This window comes from Diplotaxodon limnothrissa, linkage group LG7 (genome assembly GCF_057381915.1).
Source record: "Diplotaxodon limnothrissa isolate DT_005_m linkage group LG7, D_limnothrissa_male_GT1.1, whole genome shotgun sequence".
Classification (NCBI taxonomy): domain Eukaryota; kingdom Metazoa; phylum Chordata; class Actinopteri; order Cichliformes; family Cichlidae; genus Diplotaxodon; species Diplotaxodon limnothrissa.
The window spans coordinates 33,449,368-33,470,259 of NC_140602.1; the positions used below are offsets into that span (position 1 = coordinate 33,449,368).

Genomic DNA, 20,892 nt, shown 5'->3' on the forward strand with positions numbered 1-20,892 from the left:
CTTCAAAACAGAGCTACCTCGATCACTTAAATTACACAATTGAAAGCATATGTGTATTGTTTGTGTATTTATACACAAGCACTCATATATATTCAAATAATTTAAAAAAAAAATGTTCATTTACCTGTTACTACCACACACCAAATCTGGTCGTTGGTACTTGCTGGCTTGTGTAGCCACCAGGTAACAAAAGCTCAACACTGTGCCTAGCATCCTGGAGCACTTCTGTTGTGTTTTGTACGTGCTTCTTTTAACTATATGAATGTTCAGCTTTTTCCTTTTAAACCAATTTAAAGTGAAACAAAACAAAACACTGGAAAGCACAACACAATTAAATATAAATAAAAATAAGATGCATATCCTCTATCTTATGGGCCTGCATGAATAAACTTTCTGAATCCTTTATCATCCACAACTGAATACAGTTGACGTTGTTGTCCCTGGCTCTCTTTCTCTCTCCCTCCCGCTCTGTTCCTGTGCTACTGCGAGTATAACTACCGCCCCTCCCCTCTCTGCCCAGCACAAAGCACAAAGCACAAGGCTCGCGTGCGAGTGAAGCGGAAAAAATGTGCGAGAGAGAGGGTGAGAGAAAGAAAGAAAAGAAAAAAACTCCACGGCTCGCGATAAGGAGCCGGCTCGCGTCGTTCACGTCAAAGATCCGGCTCTAAGAGCCATTTCGTTCGCGACCGACACATCACTATCAAACATCACTTCCCAAATCCCGGACATTTCCAAGACAACAGGAAGTCAGGTGGAATCAAACCAGCAGTCACTGAGACGACATCTGGAGTTTTATCAACCCACACTGAAATCAATTATAGAATTCTTTAATTCAGACTAATCACTGGTTAAATTGGATACAATAATATCAGGATGAATTGTTTCTATATGCAGACAGCAGTCAGAGGTAAACTGCAGTTAAACACCTGACAAATGTCATTTTCGAGCTACTTCTCTGCACTCATCTACATTTTGTTCAGTCCTTCCAAACTGAAGCCAGTTCTTATCATGCCCCAAAGGATGGGATACTTTAAAGAATAAAGACATTTTCTGACGTTGGCTCTGGTTAGAGAGTGATGGAATTGACACCGACTCAGCACCTATACTGATAAAGAAGATTTAAAGTATTCAACTAGTACTGATCTACTGGCTCACAAGAGAAACCATAACAGCAACAAAAAACTCTAAGTTGGTGATGCCCAATAGAAAAATGGGAGTAAGCAGCATTAATATGATGATTTTAGTCTTTTCAGAATTGTTACACCCATTGAAACCAAATCGGTTCGGCCTTATAGCTGTACGAGCCTTTAAAACCTTTAACAGATGTGAGGATATCTCGTGTTGATCACTTAGTTTTTCTTTTTAATTGCTTGTTTTTCCTTCTTACTTTCCTCATCTTTAAAGAGATTAGGTTTAGCTTCAGTTTCAGGTGTACAGATACAGACAATGTCATTCCCCCCCCCCCCTTTTCCAGATATTTTTAAGCTTGATGATGTTGGTGGCTGTTATTCAATTTGTGAAAACAGTACTGCTACTATAAAAACCAGTAACGTCTGTTCCCTCTTTGTTTTTCCTCATGGAGGGTTCATGAGCAGCTTCACTGATATAGTTTCACAATTTTATGGTAACTTCTTCCTTGTTAAGCTACAATTTTAAGTCACATTTCTGACTGGTCTCTTCATTACATTCATTTTACTTTATTTGAAAAAAATAAAAAAAAATATGCAGCTACTGTTTCATCTCCTGGTCACGTCACTGGGCCAATCGCTCTCAAAATAAATAGCTGCACACAACCCCTAACTCACAGGCTGGACCTTTACCGATACGGACAGCTCAAGATGTGAACAGTTCGATTATCCCTCATCGCTTTTTGACTTGTTTTGGTTTCCGTTTTTCCCTCAGCAGGAAAACAGAAGCAACGTATTTTTCTAGCTTGCTTATGACACTCACAGGGTCAGTGTGTGACTCTAGTTTCCCAGCTTCACTGGGGTTCATTTATGAAATTAGAGCAGATGAAGGATCATCACAAGAATTCATTTAGTTTTATTTAATTTAAATATGAACCTCTTTTTCTCTCTTAAGCCCGCCAGTACCCTCCTATCACACAGGATCCAACCTCCTCCAATCAAATTGCAGGAGTTACAACAGGATGGGCGGGGCTACCACCTGGAGAGACAATGGCGTGAAGCAGCAGGTGAGATGAAGGGCGAAGGAAATGGCCAGACAGCCCAGAACCCTTTGGGTGCGTGTTGTGTCATCATGGCCGACTGTTAGTCATTTAGCACCAGCGAAGAGGCAAGAAAATGGGGTCTCTGATGGAAGTTTGCAGGCGCAAAGCAAATGGAATGTGAGTAAGGGGAAATGCAGTTTTTAGTGCAATTTTTTCCTGTCATGTGATGTCCCAGTTCTCTAATCTACACAAGCTTTGACCAAATGGTATCTGTTGACGGTTTAACCTCTCTGGTGAAATAAAATGATGAATTTAAGTAGCATAAAGAGGTTTTGAAAGGCAGATATTAGTCCCATCTAAAGACCAAAACCTAAAGTAAATGTGTGTGTGGGAATACATTTGCAGAAACCATTTGGTCCTTTCTTGTTGGCATTTCCTGGTTAACTGACACTCTTGTTGGAGAGGTGGTGTGGGCTTGTGCGTTTGAATGAAGCTTTTTAGAAGAAGGCCTCGAGTTCCTCCACAGGTAGCCCTGCTGCATCAGAATGTGTGTCTTGAGTTTCTATGAGAGCTTCTGGTTGGCGAAGAAGGATTTCGCCTCTCCGCAGGTGGGGTTGGTGCAAAGCGGACAGCGCAGGGTCAGTTGACGGGAACATGGCTCGTTGGACTTCAAGTGGGACTGGACCAGGTCTGCCAAGGCCTGAACGAGATAAATGAATATCAGCAGTCAGACAAGTATGTTCAAACTGTGCCTCACAGATTAGGGCTCCATATAACCAGTAAACAGATGGCTGGAGTCAGCATTTTAATTTTAAAGGCTAAAAGAAAGTAGGCCATCTTAAGTATAACTTCTACATTGGGCACATATCTGCAAACCTTTCTGAAACCCTACGCTGTAACTAATGCTGTAACCCGGCAAAGCAAATATATATTAAGCTTTAAAAGGCATAAAGAACACAGCACTGAAGCAATGGTGGTGGTTACTATAATCAGAATTGAAACCTTTGTGGGTAAAAAGCCAATAAGAATCCTTTTCACTGTGTTTGTTTTAAACAGGATTGTACAGCATACATCTTTAATGTCTTAGAAAGACATTAAATAGAAAATAAATAGACAAACAAGAACTTTTAATCCTTTTCTTTAATCCACACAGGCTCAAATATACATGTACACTTAAATCTTTTAATGTTGTGCTATAGGTTCTGCAGTATTTCAAGTTGATAAGGTCAAGGCATATTAACTTCCCGTTAATAGGCCTGGAATAAAGAAGGAGGAGGACTACCTCCAAAATTGTCAAATCAGTAAGACAGTAGAACTTTGGACACAAGTGGTTGGTCCAATAAGACAATGATCAAAAACGCATATCAAAACTAGTTTTAAAATAGCAGGCAAACATTAAGCCTTTGGAATAGCCTTTCCGAATCCCCGACCTCAACCGTATTGAAAAATTTGTGGATTATGCTTAAAGCCAGATCAGCACCAGGAGACCAAGTTAAATAAGCTACCAATTCTGCCAAGACAAATGGTATCCATCAACAAGCCTCTGGCAGGATATGTGACCAAAAGCAACTGGCAGAGCTGCTACCTGCATACATAATTAATGTGTGTTTGAAACTGAGAAAAAACAATAAATGAATGAAGTTGTGTACCAACTTGTAGTGTTTTGTTTTGTTTTTTTTAATAAATAGTCATTAAAGATGTAGGCTGTACAATTATTCCACTCTGGAAAAAGAACCGCTCAAAGATATCATTAAAAGCACAGAATTACCACGACATTCATGCCCACGATGAGTGGATGTGTCTGACCACATCTGTGAGCAAATGAACATTTACTCAACAAGGTTACAAACACAGTGAACATGAACTACAACTTCAGCTAATGCACTAGACTGGAGCGAGTGCACCTATTGGTGGGTGTTACAATAGTCACATGATAGTTCATTCAACTGCTGAAGTGCAAATTTTGTCTTAAGATCCCCTTACACCAAACATACAGGATGACAGGAGCGCTCCAAAACTTTACCTGAACTGTTGTAATTTTAGTCTTACAGGTGACATTTTTTGCAACTCTGAAATTGCTTTAAAAAGTTGTTAGGTGTAGTAATTTTGAGGGGAACTTTTTTTTTTTTTTTTTTTTTTTTTTTTAAATGAAGCTTCAACACCAGCCAGAGTGTGCAGTAAAAATCCTGATGAATGCATTTTTCTGTATTTTCTAGCTGCTGCTACTTGCAGACGGCAGCAGCTCACTGAGAAACTAAAAACCACACCAAGGAAACCATCCTTCAGTAACTACCAACTAATCATCCTCTGGATATTGATTCTCACACACACACACACACACACACACACACGGCAAGGGGTCTCTGAGCACGGCGGGCCTGACCAGCCAGCCAGCCGGGCGGTTCAGTTCTACTGTAGTCAGCTCTAAAGGTTCCCATTGATCTGCCCCTTTCCTTTAATAAACCCTGTGCACACGCACGCACAAACACACACGATACAGCTGGAGGAGTTGCCTGTTGTGAGAAGGGTTTCAGGGTTGAGGATGAAGGGAGAGAGGGAGGTGAGAGAGGAAAGGAAGGAGGGATGGAAGGAAAAATAGTGACAATGGAGAAGGAAAGAGATAAAGGATAGAACGAAGGACACAAGGAGGCATTCACTCATTCATTCACCATCTCATGGCTGCAGCTACTTCACAGGACCATCTCTTCTTTTGACCCCCTTACAGATTTCATACTTAAATATGGTTTTATGGGTCTTGCCTGCAAAGTCAAACGAAACAGCCGCTTGTTTTATGTAAATGTATGAAATTTGGCTCACATGTGTGTCATCCCAAAAGGTATAAAAACACCTATGAGAGCCATACCCTGAACACAACAGGAAGGTCCCCATTTTTAATTTACAATGCAACTTTGGTCCAGTTTTAGCAATTTCCAGGCAGTGTACTTTAATGAATTCTTCTTTGCGTTTTTGCTAAAGAGCGTTTCCATGGTGCCAGGGCAAATTTCAATGATTCGTCATGAAACAGTAAAACACAAAAAGTTGCTGCAGCTCAAAACCTGGATCGCCCAATCTGCCCCAAAGTTCATAGATAGAAGTCCTGCCTTGGAACACATGTACATGATAATCTTTGCTTAGAGCGCCACCTAGTGGGAATGGAAATGACAGGTTTCATCATTTTATGCAGTTCGCCTAGAAGGTTAAATCACATCCACCTCATTCAGATTCAGAAGTTTTACTGTGAGAACTAACTTCTTATATATGTTATGTGGTAAAAAGCTCTATGGTGCCAACGAAAAGGTTTCACCTACGACAGGAAAGAAATGTCATATGACATGAACATGCCCCACGGGAACATTGCAGCATACCTCAACTTTATCTTTGCTCGTTTCTTCTTCTACTGTACATATACTGTTGTCATTTACTTTACTCGTCCTTTCTGCTGGCATTAATAGAGAAAAGGTTTGATGACAGAGCTGTAAGTTTGCAAGTTTGAAAAGAAATCTGAATATTTTACAGTCTGGGAACATGAGTGAAAATTTATCTACCAATTGAAAACTCACACTTATTCTTTTGTATTAAGGGGTTGAACATTTTTCCACATTTATTTGCACCTTTTAATAATTACCCGTTGTCAGTCTTCATATTGTTTTACGAATATATATGCAAGCTGGATCTGCATTCTTTCCAATGACCAGCAGAGGGCAACTCCTTTGGTTATAAAATAGAGCCGCAACTACATAGAAGTCTATGGGAAAAACGACCCTACTTCTCACTTGATCTGTGACCTCAGTGAAGAGTTTCTTGATGGGTTTATTGTCCAAGTTGCTCATTTTAACTGTTATTTGATTGATGATGATGCTCATTTTGTCAATTATGGTCATATTTGAAGTAAAAAGGACTGTATAAAGGGCAGTCGGTGGTTAACAACTCCGTTTCTGAGATATATGCAACACTTGCATATGACATTAGAGCCAAAATGCTCAACGCAAGGGATCAAAACATGACTTTAAAAACCAGCGTGGCACTTCATGTTAGGCATCTGCATTTCTTTTAAAGAAAATCTTTGTTCTGCAAACATGGGTCAGGTTAGTGTGTGACAGGTACCTTCATAAAGAGAGGGTTCCCATTCAATGACTCGGCCCTCCTGATGTTCTCCACCCCACACTGGAAAGAAAAATAACAACACATCACAAACGTTCATAACATCTTAGAAAACTGCAAAATTAGGGGACAAACCCTCCCCCCCCTTTTCCTCATTCCTTTGCTCCTGTCTGAGTTTCTGTTCTGAACGTGGAGTCAGAACACCAAAGAGTCTCTTGATTGTGGACTTAAAAGGTCAGCATTTGCTGCTTTACTCCATTTTATAGCTTTATGCAGTCATTCGTTTGGCTTTTGAGCTTTAGAAACTCAATAGACCCAAAGAGAAAATGCAGTCACTGCCACAGCTCATATGTGATTCACGACCACAACACATCAGTTAAAATGATCGTCATGATATTCTCCAGCCCACTGGGAAAAACTGGAACTGCACATATCTACCAACAATTTAGACTGACACAGAAAAAAGGTAGTAAACGCTCAGTTAATGCGACAGTCTTGTTTTGGAGTAAATTAATCCAAACACGAGGAATTTAATACATCAGGTGTGTAGAGGTGTTACACATTTTTGGTGGAGTATGTTTTTTTTTTTTTAGCATTTCAGACCTCAAAACTTGGGACTGGAAGACAGATGTGTTTCTTCAGGTTCAAGTTTAGAAACGATTTCGATGGTTCCTCATGGGTATAAGAATGTGTATCTTTATGGCACCAGTCACATTGATTGGTGGCCATTTTACTGGTGCCTTCAGACAGACAGAGGGCACTGGGCTGCTGGAAACAAACCTCACACACATACACACACTATAGCTAACCAAAACAACCAGTACAAAGACCTTAGCCCTAATTGTAGATCACAAATGCATAAATACGTTTCCCCTATTTAATGAATCTTTCTAAGGACTTTAGAGAAAGAGCAGGTCTGGGTAATTGACTTTCTGCCTGCTTCAGTTTATTTCGCCAAAGGCTGCTGCAGATTTATTCTGTTCTTTTAAATCAGTATTTATGTACCGGTTAATTTTTACATAAAACTGAGGAAATGTATATAAACACTGCTTTTTTCCCCTCTCACCTCTTCTCCCAGCACTTGTCTGTACTCGATGTCCAGCTCGTGTAAGGTCTCTATGTGGTCCGAAGTGAAGGCAATGGGCACCAGCAGCAGGTTCTTCTTCCCTCGCTCACACAGACCTTTGATCACCTCGTCTGTCTGGGGACCGAGCCACGGCATGGGCCCCACCTGAGAGACCACACACAGGACATGGCTGACTTAAGTTCTATAGATGGATGACGTGTCCAAGGTGGTTTAAGGTGTTCCTGGTTCAGTGAGGACGTAAACGACCCTGTGACCTTTCTTGAAATCCCATTAAATATAAAATAAATAAAACTGATACCATGATCTTCTTGCAGGAAGGCTATCTCTGGTACCCTGTGTTACTGTATGTACCACATACTGTGCATTTTCACCCTGTTGGGTTATTCATTCTGCCCTACAGGTAGCCAGTGACAGCTCAGAGTCCTCTTCCACTGTGAAATTTTTATCATTTGTGAATTATGTAAGCTGCCAGGCCCTGTGACCTGAGCACTGAGGAGCTTTGAGGGCTTCTACTCTGAAATAGCAAAAATATTAGTCAGACAAGTGGCTCCATCTTGTGGCAACACAAAACACAAAAGCAGGCCGGCCAGGTCTAAATAATATTAATAGTTTAGCTGCATGTAAGTATAATAAGAAGGTAAAGCTGGATTGGAAGAGTCTGTCTGCAGAACTAAAGAAAAACTGAACACATTTGCCAGGAATGTGAGCACTGCCCAAATCTATTCTTACCTACGGTGACCAGATGGGCTCCTGCTCATGTAGGAAGTAAAGCATTTTGTCACCGATGGTGACATAGGGGACAGTCTAGGCTCCGGTTGCCTAGGTGACATTGAGTATTTCCCATAGAAAATCCCAAGTTAAACTTTACTGAACTTTTAGGCGAATGGAGCGACTACCTATGAGAGCAAAGGATGCTCTTATCTGTATTTTGATGGTGTGGCAAATAAAATAGAGGGTTACCTAGGCAACTGGAGTCTGGAACGTCCCTTAGCAACAACCAGGCAGCTGCAAAGTTAAAAGTGATGAGCAAATTGTTTCTTGTGTTGATGCCCCCCTTACTTGGAACCTGCCCACTCTGCATCACTAGTGGTCACTTAATCCATCATTACTCAGTCGCTGAATGTCACAGACTTTCTTTGGCCTGTGGTGACCATGTCGCTATGTGCGTTTTTGTCTTTTTAAAGTCAGGCTCAGGGTGAAATAATGCCAAAAAGTAAATAAATAAACAAAACAAACAAACAAAAAAAGCATTTTGACAATGAAAGTTGTGTGAAAAACAGCAAAGCATACGCTCAGTGAATTTAAACCATATTGATAAGCATTACAAACTGATGTGTGATCAGTGTTGAGTATGCAGCGTTACCTGATTATTACAGCACACTGTCACCACTAGGTGGTGCTGCTGGTTTATTCAATTACGTAGCGAGTGATGTTTACTCACCCTGGACTGCCACACCAGTCTGTAGGGGTTACAGTGACCCAGTCTTTCAATGACCCTCTGAACTGTGGCTCCCACCTCCTGAGGATACGGGTCACCTCTGTTTACAACCTGCAGCACAGGGCACACAACAGCACGGCGCTAAGCAACATTAACACATTAAGCAGTTCCTGAATAATGTGCTGGAAGAAAGTACTTCAGCTGGACAAAAACCTTCTGTTGCCTAATGGCATGGTTCAAAGAAAGCTAACAAGGCACGAGGAAATCAGATCTCTCATCTGAGAAGCTTGGCCTATCACAGAGTTTGGGACTTTCCTGGATTTAAAGTGTGAGTAGTTACACTGAACTGCTGGTGACATGTTGGATATAGATGCCAAAGATGTGCTGTCAAACTAACCAATTAAGCAGCAGAAAACAGTTTTATAGGCTTCCTAACAGCAAAGACAAACTGAATTTGCACTGATTTCTGTTGAGATATTTCAGGTTTTTCATCTGTTTTGATGAACCGTCAGGTAACAAATCGGAATAGTTTTTAAAGTGTACTTCTTTACACGAAAAGAAAATGAAGATGAAGTGGGTTTTGTTTTCTAGAGATAAATACTACTACTCCATTGTGAAAGGAAATGCCTATACTGAGAAATATCAGTAAATTTTAGTAGTAATTTGTGGAAAGCACATCAGTTTTTATAAGAGTGTCAGTGTCAGTACCATCTGATCAGTGTCATCAGTAATAAGGACCAGACCCCACTCTGGCTTCATTCGTTCCTTTCCAAGAGTCAGTCCCCAGAAACTGTGACAGCAAATGCCAAACTTTACAGTCTGGTGACAAAAACCTGTTCTCATTTTTATAATCCACCCCTTCAAATGTATTAAAGTTTAAAAGTTGGGGTGATGGGTGTGATACCGACAGCTGCTGCAAGCTGGAGTCACTTCACTCGATTTTATGACCCTTTTAAGCCTTTTACTTGAATTATCTGAGAAATATAATGAGTGTTATGCAGTACAGAGCTTAGAGAAGTCTGTGGTCCAGTTCTGGTGAGTGAAACTTGAGTATTTTATTAGCATGTTACTTTGAGGCTAGAGCAGTACTGATAGTAGTTTTTCATACTTACAGCCATGGGGAGTGAGTGTGCCGAGAACAGAATGACAACATCATCTCTCTTATCTTCTGGAAACTTCAGCAGTTCATTTCTGATATGTTCTGCAAAACACTGGACACAGACACACACACTTAGGGTGTATTATAAACACAGCTAGTGAAATTTACCTCAGCTGATAAAACACAGTCAGGACAAAAAGCTGCCATGATCACCCACCACAACTGCTTTCTGGTCATTTAGCTGCGTGGTGACTTACTGACTGACTCTGTTTTCTTACACACTATATTACCAAAAGCATTCACTCACCCAATCAAATATACCAATCTCTCCCACTGCCACAGGTGTATTTATTTATTTAAAAAAAAAAAAAAAAGGCACCCCTGGGCATGCAGACTGCTTCTACAAACATCTGTGAAAGAATGGGTCGCTCTCAGGAGCTCACTGAATTCCTTTCTGCACAGAGTCCTGACCTCAAACCCTCTAGGATGAATTAGAGCAAAGACTCCAAGCCGGCCATCTCGCCCAACCCAACATCAGTGTCTGACCTCACATGTGCACATGTGGAAGACTGGTCAAAAACTCTCATGAACACTCCCAAACCTTATGGAAAGCTTTCCCAGGAGAGCTGAAGCCTTTACAAACGGTGGGTCAAAAATCATATTAAGCCCTATGGATTAAGAATGGGATGTTACTCAAGTTCATATGGATGTGAAGGCAGATGAGTGAATACTTTTGGCAGAATCGTGTACATCAGTACTAGTTTGTTTTACTTTGCATGTGTGTACACACATGTTTAGACATCTTTGTGAGGACAGAAATTGGCCTCCACTGTACCAAATGCCCGTCCCAACAAGTTTGAAGGCAGTTTTGCAGCTTAAAATGTGGTTGTAGTGTCAGGGTTAGAATTAGCCTAATCATAAGGGTTAGGGTAAGCGGCTAAGGAAAGCATTATGCCAATTAGATGTCCTCACTAAGATATGAAAATGAGTGCGTGTGTCTCTAACCTCCACCAACAGAGGGTGTGTGGGCCAACGGTCGATGACACTCCAGCGCATTTTCGGCCTGTCAGCTCTGTTGCTGTAGTAACGGTAGATGGCGTTCAGACTGCTGCCTGTGAGCAAAAGAAAACACATTGAGAAATACTTCATTACACAGGAATAAAATCTCTCTGCTGCTGCCAATCACTAATCAATAAATTTCCTCAAAGTTTCTTCCTCAGATGCATATTTTGTAACCCAAAAACAGTCTGTGGGCACCGATTCATGGATGGATTGTGGGTTTGAAGAGTGTGCCTGCCTCACGTGTGAGCTGGGCGTTCTTGGAACAGTCTGAGAACATGCTGAGTGTGATTTAGTCTGGAGAGAACAGAGTGTATTTATCAGGAGCTCGCAGAGCAGACAGCACCCTGGGTGTGGCGGCATTAACGGACACAAACGTCTGAGTAATCTTCTGATTGTTCCTTTTACATGTTCTCTACATTTAACAGACATCATTTCCTGCTTGTGTCACCTGTGGTGGAGCAGCTGTACTGAGGATACTGCGTGAAGGCCACAGCTCTCTCCACTCCCTCTTTCTCCATCTCCTCAATGGCTTCCTCCGTCAGCGGGTGAACGTACCGGAAGCCGATGTAGAACTTGTGAGGAGCTGCGCAGAGAGAAGAAACAGCCAATGACCAGACAGCACGGGAGAAACTCACTGGCAACATTACAGTTTGAATATGCAGGATATGCAGTTTAATTGAAATCTTCAAATAAAAATAACATTTCAGGAGCTTAAAGGGAGGTTTTTATGAAGATTATCGTGCTTTTAGACCAAATTCTAACAGATCTGGTCAGCTTTCAGATTGCTGCTGTGTTATCAGTGAGGTGTGCTGCAGGCGTGTGAGGAGACACTCCTTCGCTGTCTTACTATCTCCATTTCACACACACTTTGCCAACAACAGCCAAGCAAACCATAATCTCAATAAAAGCACACAAACTGCCTCCAAACATGACTTTAACTCCATGTAAGCTGTCAGATTTGAGGAGGAGCGGAGGCCTCTGTGAGGCATCCTCACCCGTCTCAGGGCTCATCTCGTCCAGCAGCTTCACCATGCCCTCCCCCTGCATGGACGTCCAGTGTTTGATGGGCGAGCCTCCTCCGATCTTGCTGTACTGCTCCTGGATCTTCGGTGTGCGCCGCTTGGCGATGAATGGGCCGAGTTTACTGCAGAGCGGGAGGCAGATCGCACAGCTGCAGTTACACAACTCACACTTAATGCATCACAGATTTAATACAGTGAATTATTGCGCAGCAACGAAGAAGAAGAAAAGCAAATGACCTGTAACAGCACTATAACGTGTGATTTCTGGAGCTTTAAAGGGTCAAGGTTCATTATTAACATTTTCAGTAAGATGTGCAGTTTCCATGGACACGGAGGTGAGATTCATGTCCACAAGCGTCACCAAACACCAGACAATAAATCTAGTTTAGAGTTTCCAGCATGGACTTTCTGCAGCGAGAAGCAAGAAGCACTAACGTTTGCACCGTTTTTGTGTTTCCCACCCCAGGGAAACCTGTCAGACAACTCTGCTCAAAATGGCCAGAAGCAGGAAAGGTAAAGTGACCACCAAGTACACAATGATGGCAGGGCAGCACGGTGGTGCAGTGGCCAACCCCATCACCTCACAGCATGGGTCCTTCTGTATGGGTACCCCAGCTTCCTCCCACAGCCCAAAACCATGCACGAGGCCCTTCAGCAGACTGGTGAGCTGTCCAGGGTGTACCCCGCATCTTATCCTGTGACAGCCCCACCCCAAGACCCTGAACTGGATGCATTAAGCGGGTCTTAATTTCTGGAAAGCTCTTCACAGAGTGAACTCAGTTCAGATCAAACTGCTGGTTTGGAATGACGTCCTTGGTTAAGTCACAGGACACATTTGCACCCAAATATCCAGACTTTCGCTATAGCGCTTCATTCCCTCGGGGTCGGGACCGCCCGAGGTCTAAATAAAGTCAATAAGTGGCTCATAAAACATTCATATTGAGGTGGAGCAATCTTTGAAGTCAAAGTGTGTGATCTTGGGTCAGTCACGCCTGCTTTAAAAAGGATCAGTGCTGCTAAAAACCACAAAGATTTTTCTTCTCAGTGGGACGTTATGAAATACGGACACAGCACAGAGCCGTCACCCAACAAACTTCCTCAAACCGCCCGCCCCCACTGTGTGTGCTTACATATGTGTAAACCCAAAAATAAAGCAGTTGCTTTTAATTCATCACATAATCTAAACAGAAAACATCTGGGGAGTTTCAGAAAAGCACGAGAGCATAACATAATCCACTAGATCCCCACAAAGCCCTGCTGAAATAATGATGACAGAGGACTGTTTGAAGGAAGGACCTCTTATCAGAGCTTTATATCCTGTTTACATCCTGTCCACCGGAGAGTTCACATTACGGGCTAAATGCATGGAGCGAGCGCTGGGAAACCGAGATCCCAGCTGTTAAACACCGACCACCTCAACTCTAAGGTCAGCTGTTTGCGTCACTATATTTTGTGTTCACATTTGCAAATAATTCCTTGCATTTAAGGCAGCGTGATCTCTGTGTGCGTACTTCTGTACTGGGAGTTTCATCAGGTCTGTGTCCATGAAGAGGCGTAACAAGAAGTCGTGAACATCTTCTAGCTTCTCGGGTCCTCCCATGTTCAGCATCAGGATCCCCGTCTTCGGCTTCCTGCAGACAGGAGAGAGTCACGATCAATAATTCACATCTAACACCCCTAAAAGATGTGACACTGTGTAGAAACTGTGCACTAGGCCAAATCTAGGTCAGAAAAATTATGGATGGAAGCCAGGGGGACTGGGAAGATATTTCAAGGGGGAGCTTCTGTTAGGTAAATTTAATCGTTTAAGAACAAAAGGCATAAATTATTGGAATAAATAATGAAAAGTTGAGCCAAACAGGATCTAAACCAGACTCAGTGCTTCAATGCGTTTACACCCCACAAAGTACAAAGTCAGGTCATTCAGCAGTCTGTATTTTAATGTTAATCAATTGCAAATTAACAAATCTGATCTAGAGTTTAGGGCTGTACTATATCATACCGTTCACGGTAATACCGGTGTAATTTTGGGCAACGATAGGAAAATGAAATATCGCGATAGAATATGGGTAAAACGCGCATGAGCAGTGCCTATGTTTACATAAGCACATGGCGGCGACGCAGAATGAGAAGAGCGAAAACAGATCGTTGAATGAAACGGATGAATCAGAATTGGTTTGTAAAAATGCTGCAACTTCAGTGGTGTGGAACTGATTTAGCTTTCGTCCGTCAGATACACAACAAAGCACTATTTTTGGTAGAGCATGCTAGCGGGCCGTCGTTATTACCGTGTTGTTTGGAAAATACGGCACACTTAAAATCAATCCTTTGATTTTTCTGAAAATCAACAGGTCCCCTTATAATCCCGTGTGCCTTATGTATGAATTCTGGTTTTGTTTACTGACCTTGAAACGATTTTATGTACACGGCGCTCGAAAATCTGTCAAATGTTTCAGTACGACTTTGCTAAGCTACGAACCCGCACCGCTTGATGGATTGTTGGAGCATTATGGCTATCGTAGGCAGGAGCCTCGCGGAGGGATACGTACTGTGCTTCAACATAATATTACCATATTGTGTGTGTATAACCTCTTCAAGTTTTGTGGATATTATACATGGTTATGCTGAGGATCTGTCGGCCAGTTTCCACTGGAAATGTCTTTTGGTTAAACTGTCAGCAAGGATTTTGCACTGTTACATTTTTATATAACTTTAATGCACAAAAAAAAAAAACAGCTGCTTGTTTAAGTGAAAATACATTGATGGGTTTTTGCACTGATAAAAGTTGTGGAGTTGTAAAGTATTTTGTCTAGTGTCAATTATGTCGTCAGTTATATCGTTATTGCAAATTTTCAAATGTATATCATGATAAATGTTTTTGGTCATATCGCCCTGCTCTACTAGAGTTAATAAAGGTCATTTATCTTTCTTTCCTCACATACAACAAGTTCTGATGTTTATGCCCACTTCTCATTAACAAAAATGCATTTTATGCTTTAATAAATGAAAGTCCAGTTATGAAAATTGGTAGTGAAGGGTAAACATTTCCCCTAACAGAAGAAAACCTGCTTGGAGGAGACGCCAATGTATTTATGCACAAAAAACTGCATAAAAGCATTTATGCTGTAGACCAATGTGGGCAAAGCTCAGCAGGAATTATCTGCCTGCTGCTTTTCCATCCTCTGACGCTACATCACTGCAGGCCTTACAGCCGTAGCAGCTCCGAGAAACATGTTTCACTGCTAAGGTTTTAAACCCTTCAGTGAGCTTTGAACTCCAATAATCTGCTGTCGCATTCATAAATATAGCTTAACTGTCAGCTCGAGGAGGACAGAATTTTATAAAGAGGCGTGAGGCGGGTCCTGTGTGAGAAGATGTCGACAAACTGGTGAAAACAGTCCCTGTCATTTCTAATGAACCCCAGCAGGTCAGACCAGGAGAAACGATTTCACAGAAGATGAAAGGAAATCCACCATTATTTGTTCTTTAATCATTACAGGACATCTTCTCCCCTCCTCACTCCTGACAGGCTTTCACCTTCTTTTAGACTCAAGATGCTTTGTGAAACGTGTTTTTTGTTTTTTTAGACAAGGTCAGGAATCTTTGTGTATACAGCCCTGCACACTGGTGTGGAGCGGTTTTATTAGACTTTGCTTCTGAAATAAAAGGAATAAATCAATCAATAGGAGAGCAGCTAAAGCAAACTTAACATAGATGATAGAAAGTACGAATCTATCGGGCTAGTATCGATCTAATACCAATACTTGGATTGATCCACCCACCTCTGGCACTGACTCTGTGTTTAGAGACCCCTTTAGCCATTTACACCTATTTCATATTTTGTGTGTGTGTGTGTGTGTGTGTGTGTGTTTGTTTGTGGACGCCGGGTATAAACATCTTTGTGGGGACCAAAAATTGGAAGTTTACTATACTTGTGGGTACTAGTGGTGTGCGGATCGATATTGAAATATCGATTCTTCTGATACCAGTCATTTATGTTCTAGAATCAATTCTCATATTAAAATATCGATATTTTAGTACTTTGGGGTAAATTTGTAGTTTTTCATTAACAGGAACAAAGTGGAAAGAAACTATATCATTCGGATTGTCTAAATTGGAAGGAACTATTTCCTCTTACGCCTTTCATAGTCATGTGCAAAACACAGCTGTATAAATGTGTCCAGCCCCTGGCGTGCGCACTCACAACAATGGCTGAGCATAAATGGAGTCATGTGTGCACGTATTTTACCTCCACAAACGGCCGAGGCGCAGTTTGCGATACATGTGGCAAGACAGTGACGTGTTGTGGCAACACCACTAACCTCGTCAAACACCTGAGAGTAAATCACATCACAGAATATGACGAGCTTATGTTGAGGCGAACTGAAGAGGAGGAGAGGGACAGGTGCTGCTAGGGCGAGACAGACGTCTCTCAGGACTCCCTGAGAGACGTCTGTCTCTCAACATGTTCAAATAGGGCACAACTTCAGGTTTTTTATTTCTACATGATAATTCTACATTATTAAGCAAAAAGAACAAGTAGTCTGATGTCCTGTAATCATTATGAAGCTATATTATTACAATTTCATAATACAATTATATATTGTATTATGAAATACAATGAAACATTACGTTTTTGTACAGAGTATCGGTATCGGATCAGTATCGTCGATACCACCCTGACTTTTACTTGGTATCGGATCAAAAAGGAAATCAGTGGTATCTCACATCACTAGTGGGGACCAACAGCCCTTGTGGTCCCGGTCCCCACAAGTTTGAAGGCATTTTTGAGACTCAAAATGTGGTTTTAGTGTCAGGGATACAATTAGGTTATGGTTAGGTTTAGGCAAAGGCTTAAGGGTAGGTATTCATTTTTGATATTTAGGGTAAGGATAAGCAGCTAGGGAAAGCATTATTTCAATTAGATGTCCTCGCTAAGACATGAAATCGAGTGTGGCGTGTGTGACCTGTTTTCCTGCGTCTCTGGAGTCTGGGCGTAGGCGGCGGCTGCAGCAGTGGAGCGTCGTCTCAAACTCAGACTCAAGCTGCTCCTGGCAACTGAAGAACAAGAAACAGTGCGATTCATCGGAACAACAATTAGATGATTTTATTAGCTCAAGAATCAGTGAGTGAGCGTAACGATCAGTTTGTAATGAGTGTAGAGTTCAACCATGGATCAGTTTTAAGGTGAAGAGAAGGCAAATCTGTTGTTACATTAAACTCAAAAGTCTCTCTTCCAGAAAAATCACAGAGGTAACACAGCCAATGCTACTCTCCAAAGAAGTACTGTGAAACTACAGTTATAGCTGTAATAACAATCTTAATTTCTATTTTGCTTATGGATTAAAATAGTACATAATAATAATAATAATAATAATAATAATAATAATAATAATAACAACAACAACAACAACAACATTTTACCGTTGCATTTTGGCTCCTTTTCAAATCTGTCATGGCTGCACTGGTTCAGGCTTTGTGCAGATAAATGGGCACTGATATGAGCATAGAAATGCAGATAAAATGTAAGCGCTCACACAAAATCACAGCTGGATTCAAGCTGACGATTTTTTGGTCTTTCTGGTCTTAACGTGTAATTTAATTGCCTTTTTTAAAATTTCATTGTCATTCTGGGCATTTTGGGGGTTTATTGAAAAACAAAATATTAAACACACAAAAAAAAATAATGATAGATGTGTGCGTTTAAGTTATGGCCTTCATTCATTATCATCTGTGCACATGCATGGTCTGAATCAGTTATAAATCTGTTCATAGAGTATGAATGAGGCAATTTTGCCCCCACCTGGGATGAAACAGTCTATATAAATAAAGATTTGTTTGCTTCATCTCATCATGTTTGGACTGTTATAATTTCCTAACCCACTCAGGCCTCAAACCCCAGCTGCTGGGCAAGAGTGAACTTAACACCAGCTTCCTGGCAGATACAGAGTTTACTTTAAACTTTTTAAAAGTACCCATAAATCCTAAAGTGGTCTCAGATTAGTGGATCTGTTACAGATTTATTTATGGATTATGAAGCTGAAGTCATGAATGAGCTTTTAAACTGTTATTGCCGTTTTAACTGCGTGCATTCTCTTCTTTAGATCGTTGCCCTTTTTTTTCAAATATCCTGGGAAACACTTTGAAAGTACTTCTTGAAAGCTGTCGTGGAAATAAACTTTATTATTCTAATAATAATGATAATAACTATACAGTCTAACCGATGCGTTCAGCCGGCTTCACTTTCATAACCGCTCCCAGCAGTACCGCGCCGCACCGCCAGGGGGCTCGCTGAGGTTACGCAAGTTCACAGAGCTGCAATTGTGTAACTTCGAGTCTTTCTTTCTTCCTCCCGGCGCTAAAACGCGAAGTTTATGTGCACACTGGCGATAGTTTCAGGCCACCTGACGCTCACCAAATGCAGCCTAGGCATGGGATAAATCCCTTATGTAACGGCAACCTAAAGGGACGTAGCTCTGCCGCGTCAAGCTTGTGGAAATGAGCCGCAGAAACACCAACGTTTACAAAATAAGAGCGCAAGCATGGTAACACATTCAGATAATTTTAGCCTTTCCGCCTAACCGCATGGGTATTATACACAAAACCTGGGTTCGATGTATTCCAAAAAAGACGACGGTGACGGTAAAAAAAAAAAAAGTCAGTAATATGGCAAAATAAAGGAGGTTGTTAAAAGCGAGGGGCACATCCGGCCAGGAAGTTGTTATGCTATCCCCTGAGCTAACTTTACATTTACAAAATATTGATGTCAATGTCAGAAGCGTGCTGTTGAGTTTCTGGCAAATAAAAATAAAATAATTCAGTGACTGTAAACTGTGTAAAATAAGCGCTGTGATGCTGTTTATGCCCTGACATTAAATCCTCAGAAAACCAGTAAAACTTGGAAGTTTTCTCTTCAGGCTAACTTGGCGGCGCAATCACACTCACATTGGATCGAACGACCGGCGCTGCCCAGGGCTGCCATCATGTTCGCTTTCACTGACGCAAAAAACGTCTCCGCGCCTGCTAAGATTAAGGCTGGATGCTGAGACTCTCTGCTGCTGGATCCACAGTAACTCACGGTACTATCCGACACCACAGCCAGATTCCTTCAGCTACCGCCGGCTGCCTGCAAGGACTTCCGTTAAGAGTTATAACAGCTAATGAAAAACAACTTCCGGTTTAGAGTTTCGAAACAAAATCTAACACGAGCTAAACGTTACAAAAACTGCATTGATGTAATGTCATCTTTTTCATTAGATTTCACCTGTATATCTTCTTAAAATATATTTAAACGCTTTAAAAACTAAAATATGTGTCCTGGATAATTTCCTCATAAGAGGATGTCACTATTATATTTTTTAATGATTACACTATGAAGGATATTTATCAGGCACTTCCGAACTGGAAGTGGTATTACAACATAGGACATTTAGGTTTTTTTGTCCCCTAAAGTCGGATTTTTATTTTTTACATTCCTATTCAAGCATGTAGTATTAGTCTTTGGTCAATGCATTTTATTATTTGTAATTAAATCTTCTCAGCAATATTTTTTCCCTCAACGTTCAACGAAAAAAAAGCCAAAATAAATAATAAAAGACAATCTAGAATAAAGACAATGAAACACAACATAAAATAAAATCAATCAAAACTAAAACAAAACAACAAAAACAGTAAAACTGAAGCTTTTTTTTATTGTAAGTAAATACATAAATAAATAACAACAAAATTTATAAAAGGAAGAAAAAAAGAAAAATACAAGGTCATACAAAAGATTACACAAATTATAGAAAACCATGTCAGTTCCAGAGATTAGTGAACTATTTTACTCTAATTACAACTATTTGGGATTTAAGAAGGTAAGTATACAAAAAATAATTGAATAAATTAAACTGAACATATATTTCACATTTCTCATTGTATTTATGACAGTAAAATTATATATAGAAACGGATTGTAAGCTGCATTGTACAAGCCCTTTGCTCGATATCTATTTTGTTTTTGCTTTAAACTGAGAAAAAGAAAAGAAAAAGAACACGTGCTTTTATTATAGAAATAGCTTGAGTCAATTTCCGGTCTGTTGCTTTGTTACCGTGGCGTGCTTAACGTAGAATCGTTATCTCAGTGTGGCGTCATCTTAACGTTAAAGGACCCCGCCCACGGCCGTGCTGGTCACGCCCACAGGCGGCGTGTTAAGAGACATGTGTTAGGAGATAAAGTATCAGAGTTTAATCAGAGCTGGAAACAAGAAGAGAAACGTTAATTTAAACAGAAAAAGCGAAACACACAATGTGCTCTATAATTGTGACACACCTGATCACCTGACACTGCAGCTGATCCAACCTGATCCCCACTATTACGCCCCTCTGCATTTAATTATGAGTTATTCATAATTAACATTTCACATGTTCATTGACCTGCTGTGTATTTTATGCTGCACTTTCTGGTGCAAAAGTGGCCAAAGGCTTACCATGCTGATCATAAACAGCCTGTTACGACTGCTTTGCTCTGTCAGAACATGTGTTTTGATGGGTTTTTTTTAAAGCGTCTACAAACATTTGCCTAACAACCTCCCGGTAATCAAACTAATTAAATAAGGGATTAAAATGCTATAGAAGTGTGTTTTAAACAGCATCAGGCCTTACTAAAGAGCTCAAAAAACTATTTCCTTGAATCAGAATCTCGTTTGAATGGCCCACATTCCTATTAAATAATACCAGTTTCTCCAGTTTGCATAATGTTTCCTTCTTCCTTAAAAACATTTTTACAAGAAGAGGAAGTTAAATTAAGCAGAAACACAAAGAAAGAAACAAAAGCTGCCAGATGGGGAAGTTCTCACAGACGCAACCTGTCGCCATTTGGGTTCTTTCGCTTCAAAGTCTTTATAAGCAAGTGTTGGATTATCTCAGCCTCTAG

At 40.8% G+C, this 20,892-nt stretch overlaps 1 protein-coding gene across 1 annotated transcript; it reads right to left on the minus strand.

Annotated features, from left to right (window-relative positions):
* Positions 1-958: 958 nt before the first annotated feature.
* On the minus strand, positions 959-19,107 carry fech (ferrochelatase). Its single transcript, XM_085357952.1, has 11 exons — positions 18,925-19,107; positions 16,947-17,037; positions 13,491-13,610; positions 11,953-12,101; positions 11,406-11,540; positions 10,901-11,007; positions 9,909-10,007; positions 8,800-8,907; positions 7,338-7,502; positions 6,275-6,334; positions 959-2,870 (listed from the first exon to the last, which is right to left on the minus strand). The coding sequence occupies exons 1-11, from the start codon at positions 18,962-18,964 to the stop codon at positions 2,733-2,735; spliced, it is 1,212 nt and encodes a 403-aa protein (XP_085214078.1). The 5' UTR covers positions 18,965-19,107; the 3' UTR covers positions 959-2,732.
* Between the last annotated feature and the right edge of the window lie 1,785 nt (positions 19,108-20,892).

Bases quoted from the DNA above. Each gene is read 5' to 3' on its own strand.
- fech (XM_085357952.1), bottom strand. From the start codon at position 18,964: ATGATGGCAGCCCTGGGCAGCGCCGGTCGTTCGATCCAAT. The intron at 17,038-18,924 runs GTGAGTGTGATT...CTTGTTCTTCAG, and splicing joins CGCCGGTCGTTCGATCCAAT to TTGCCAGGAGCAGCTTGAGT. The intron at 10,008-10,900 runs GTTAGAGACACA...GTCTGTGTCCAG, and splicing joins CACACCCTCTGTTGGTGGAG to TGTTTTGCAGAACATATCAG.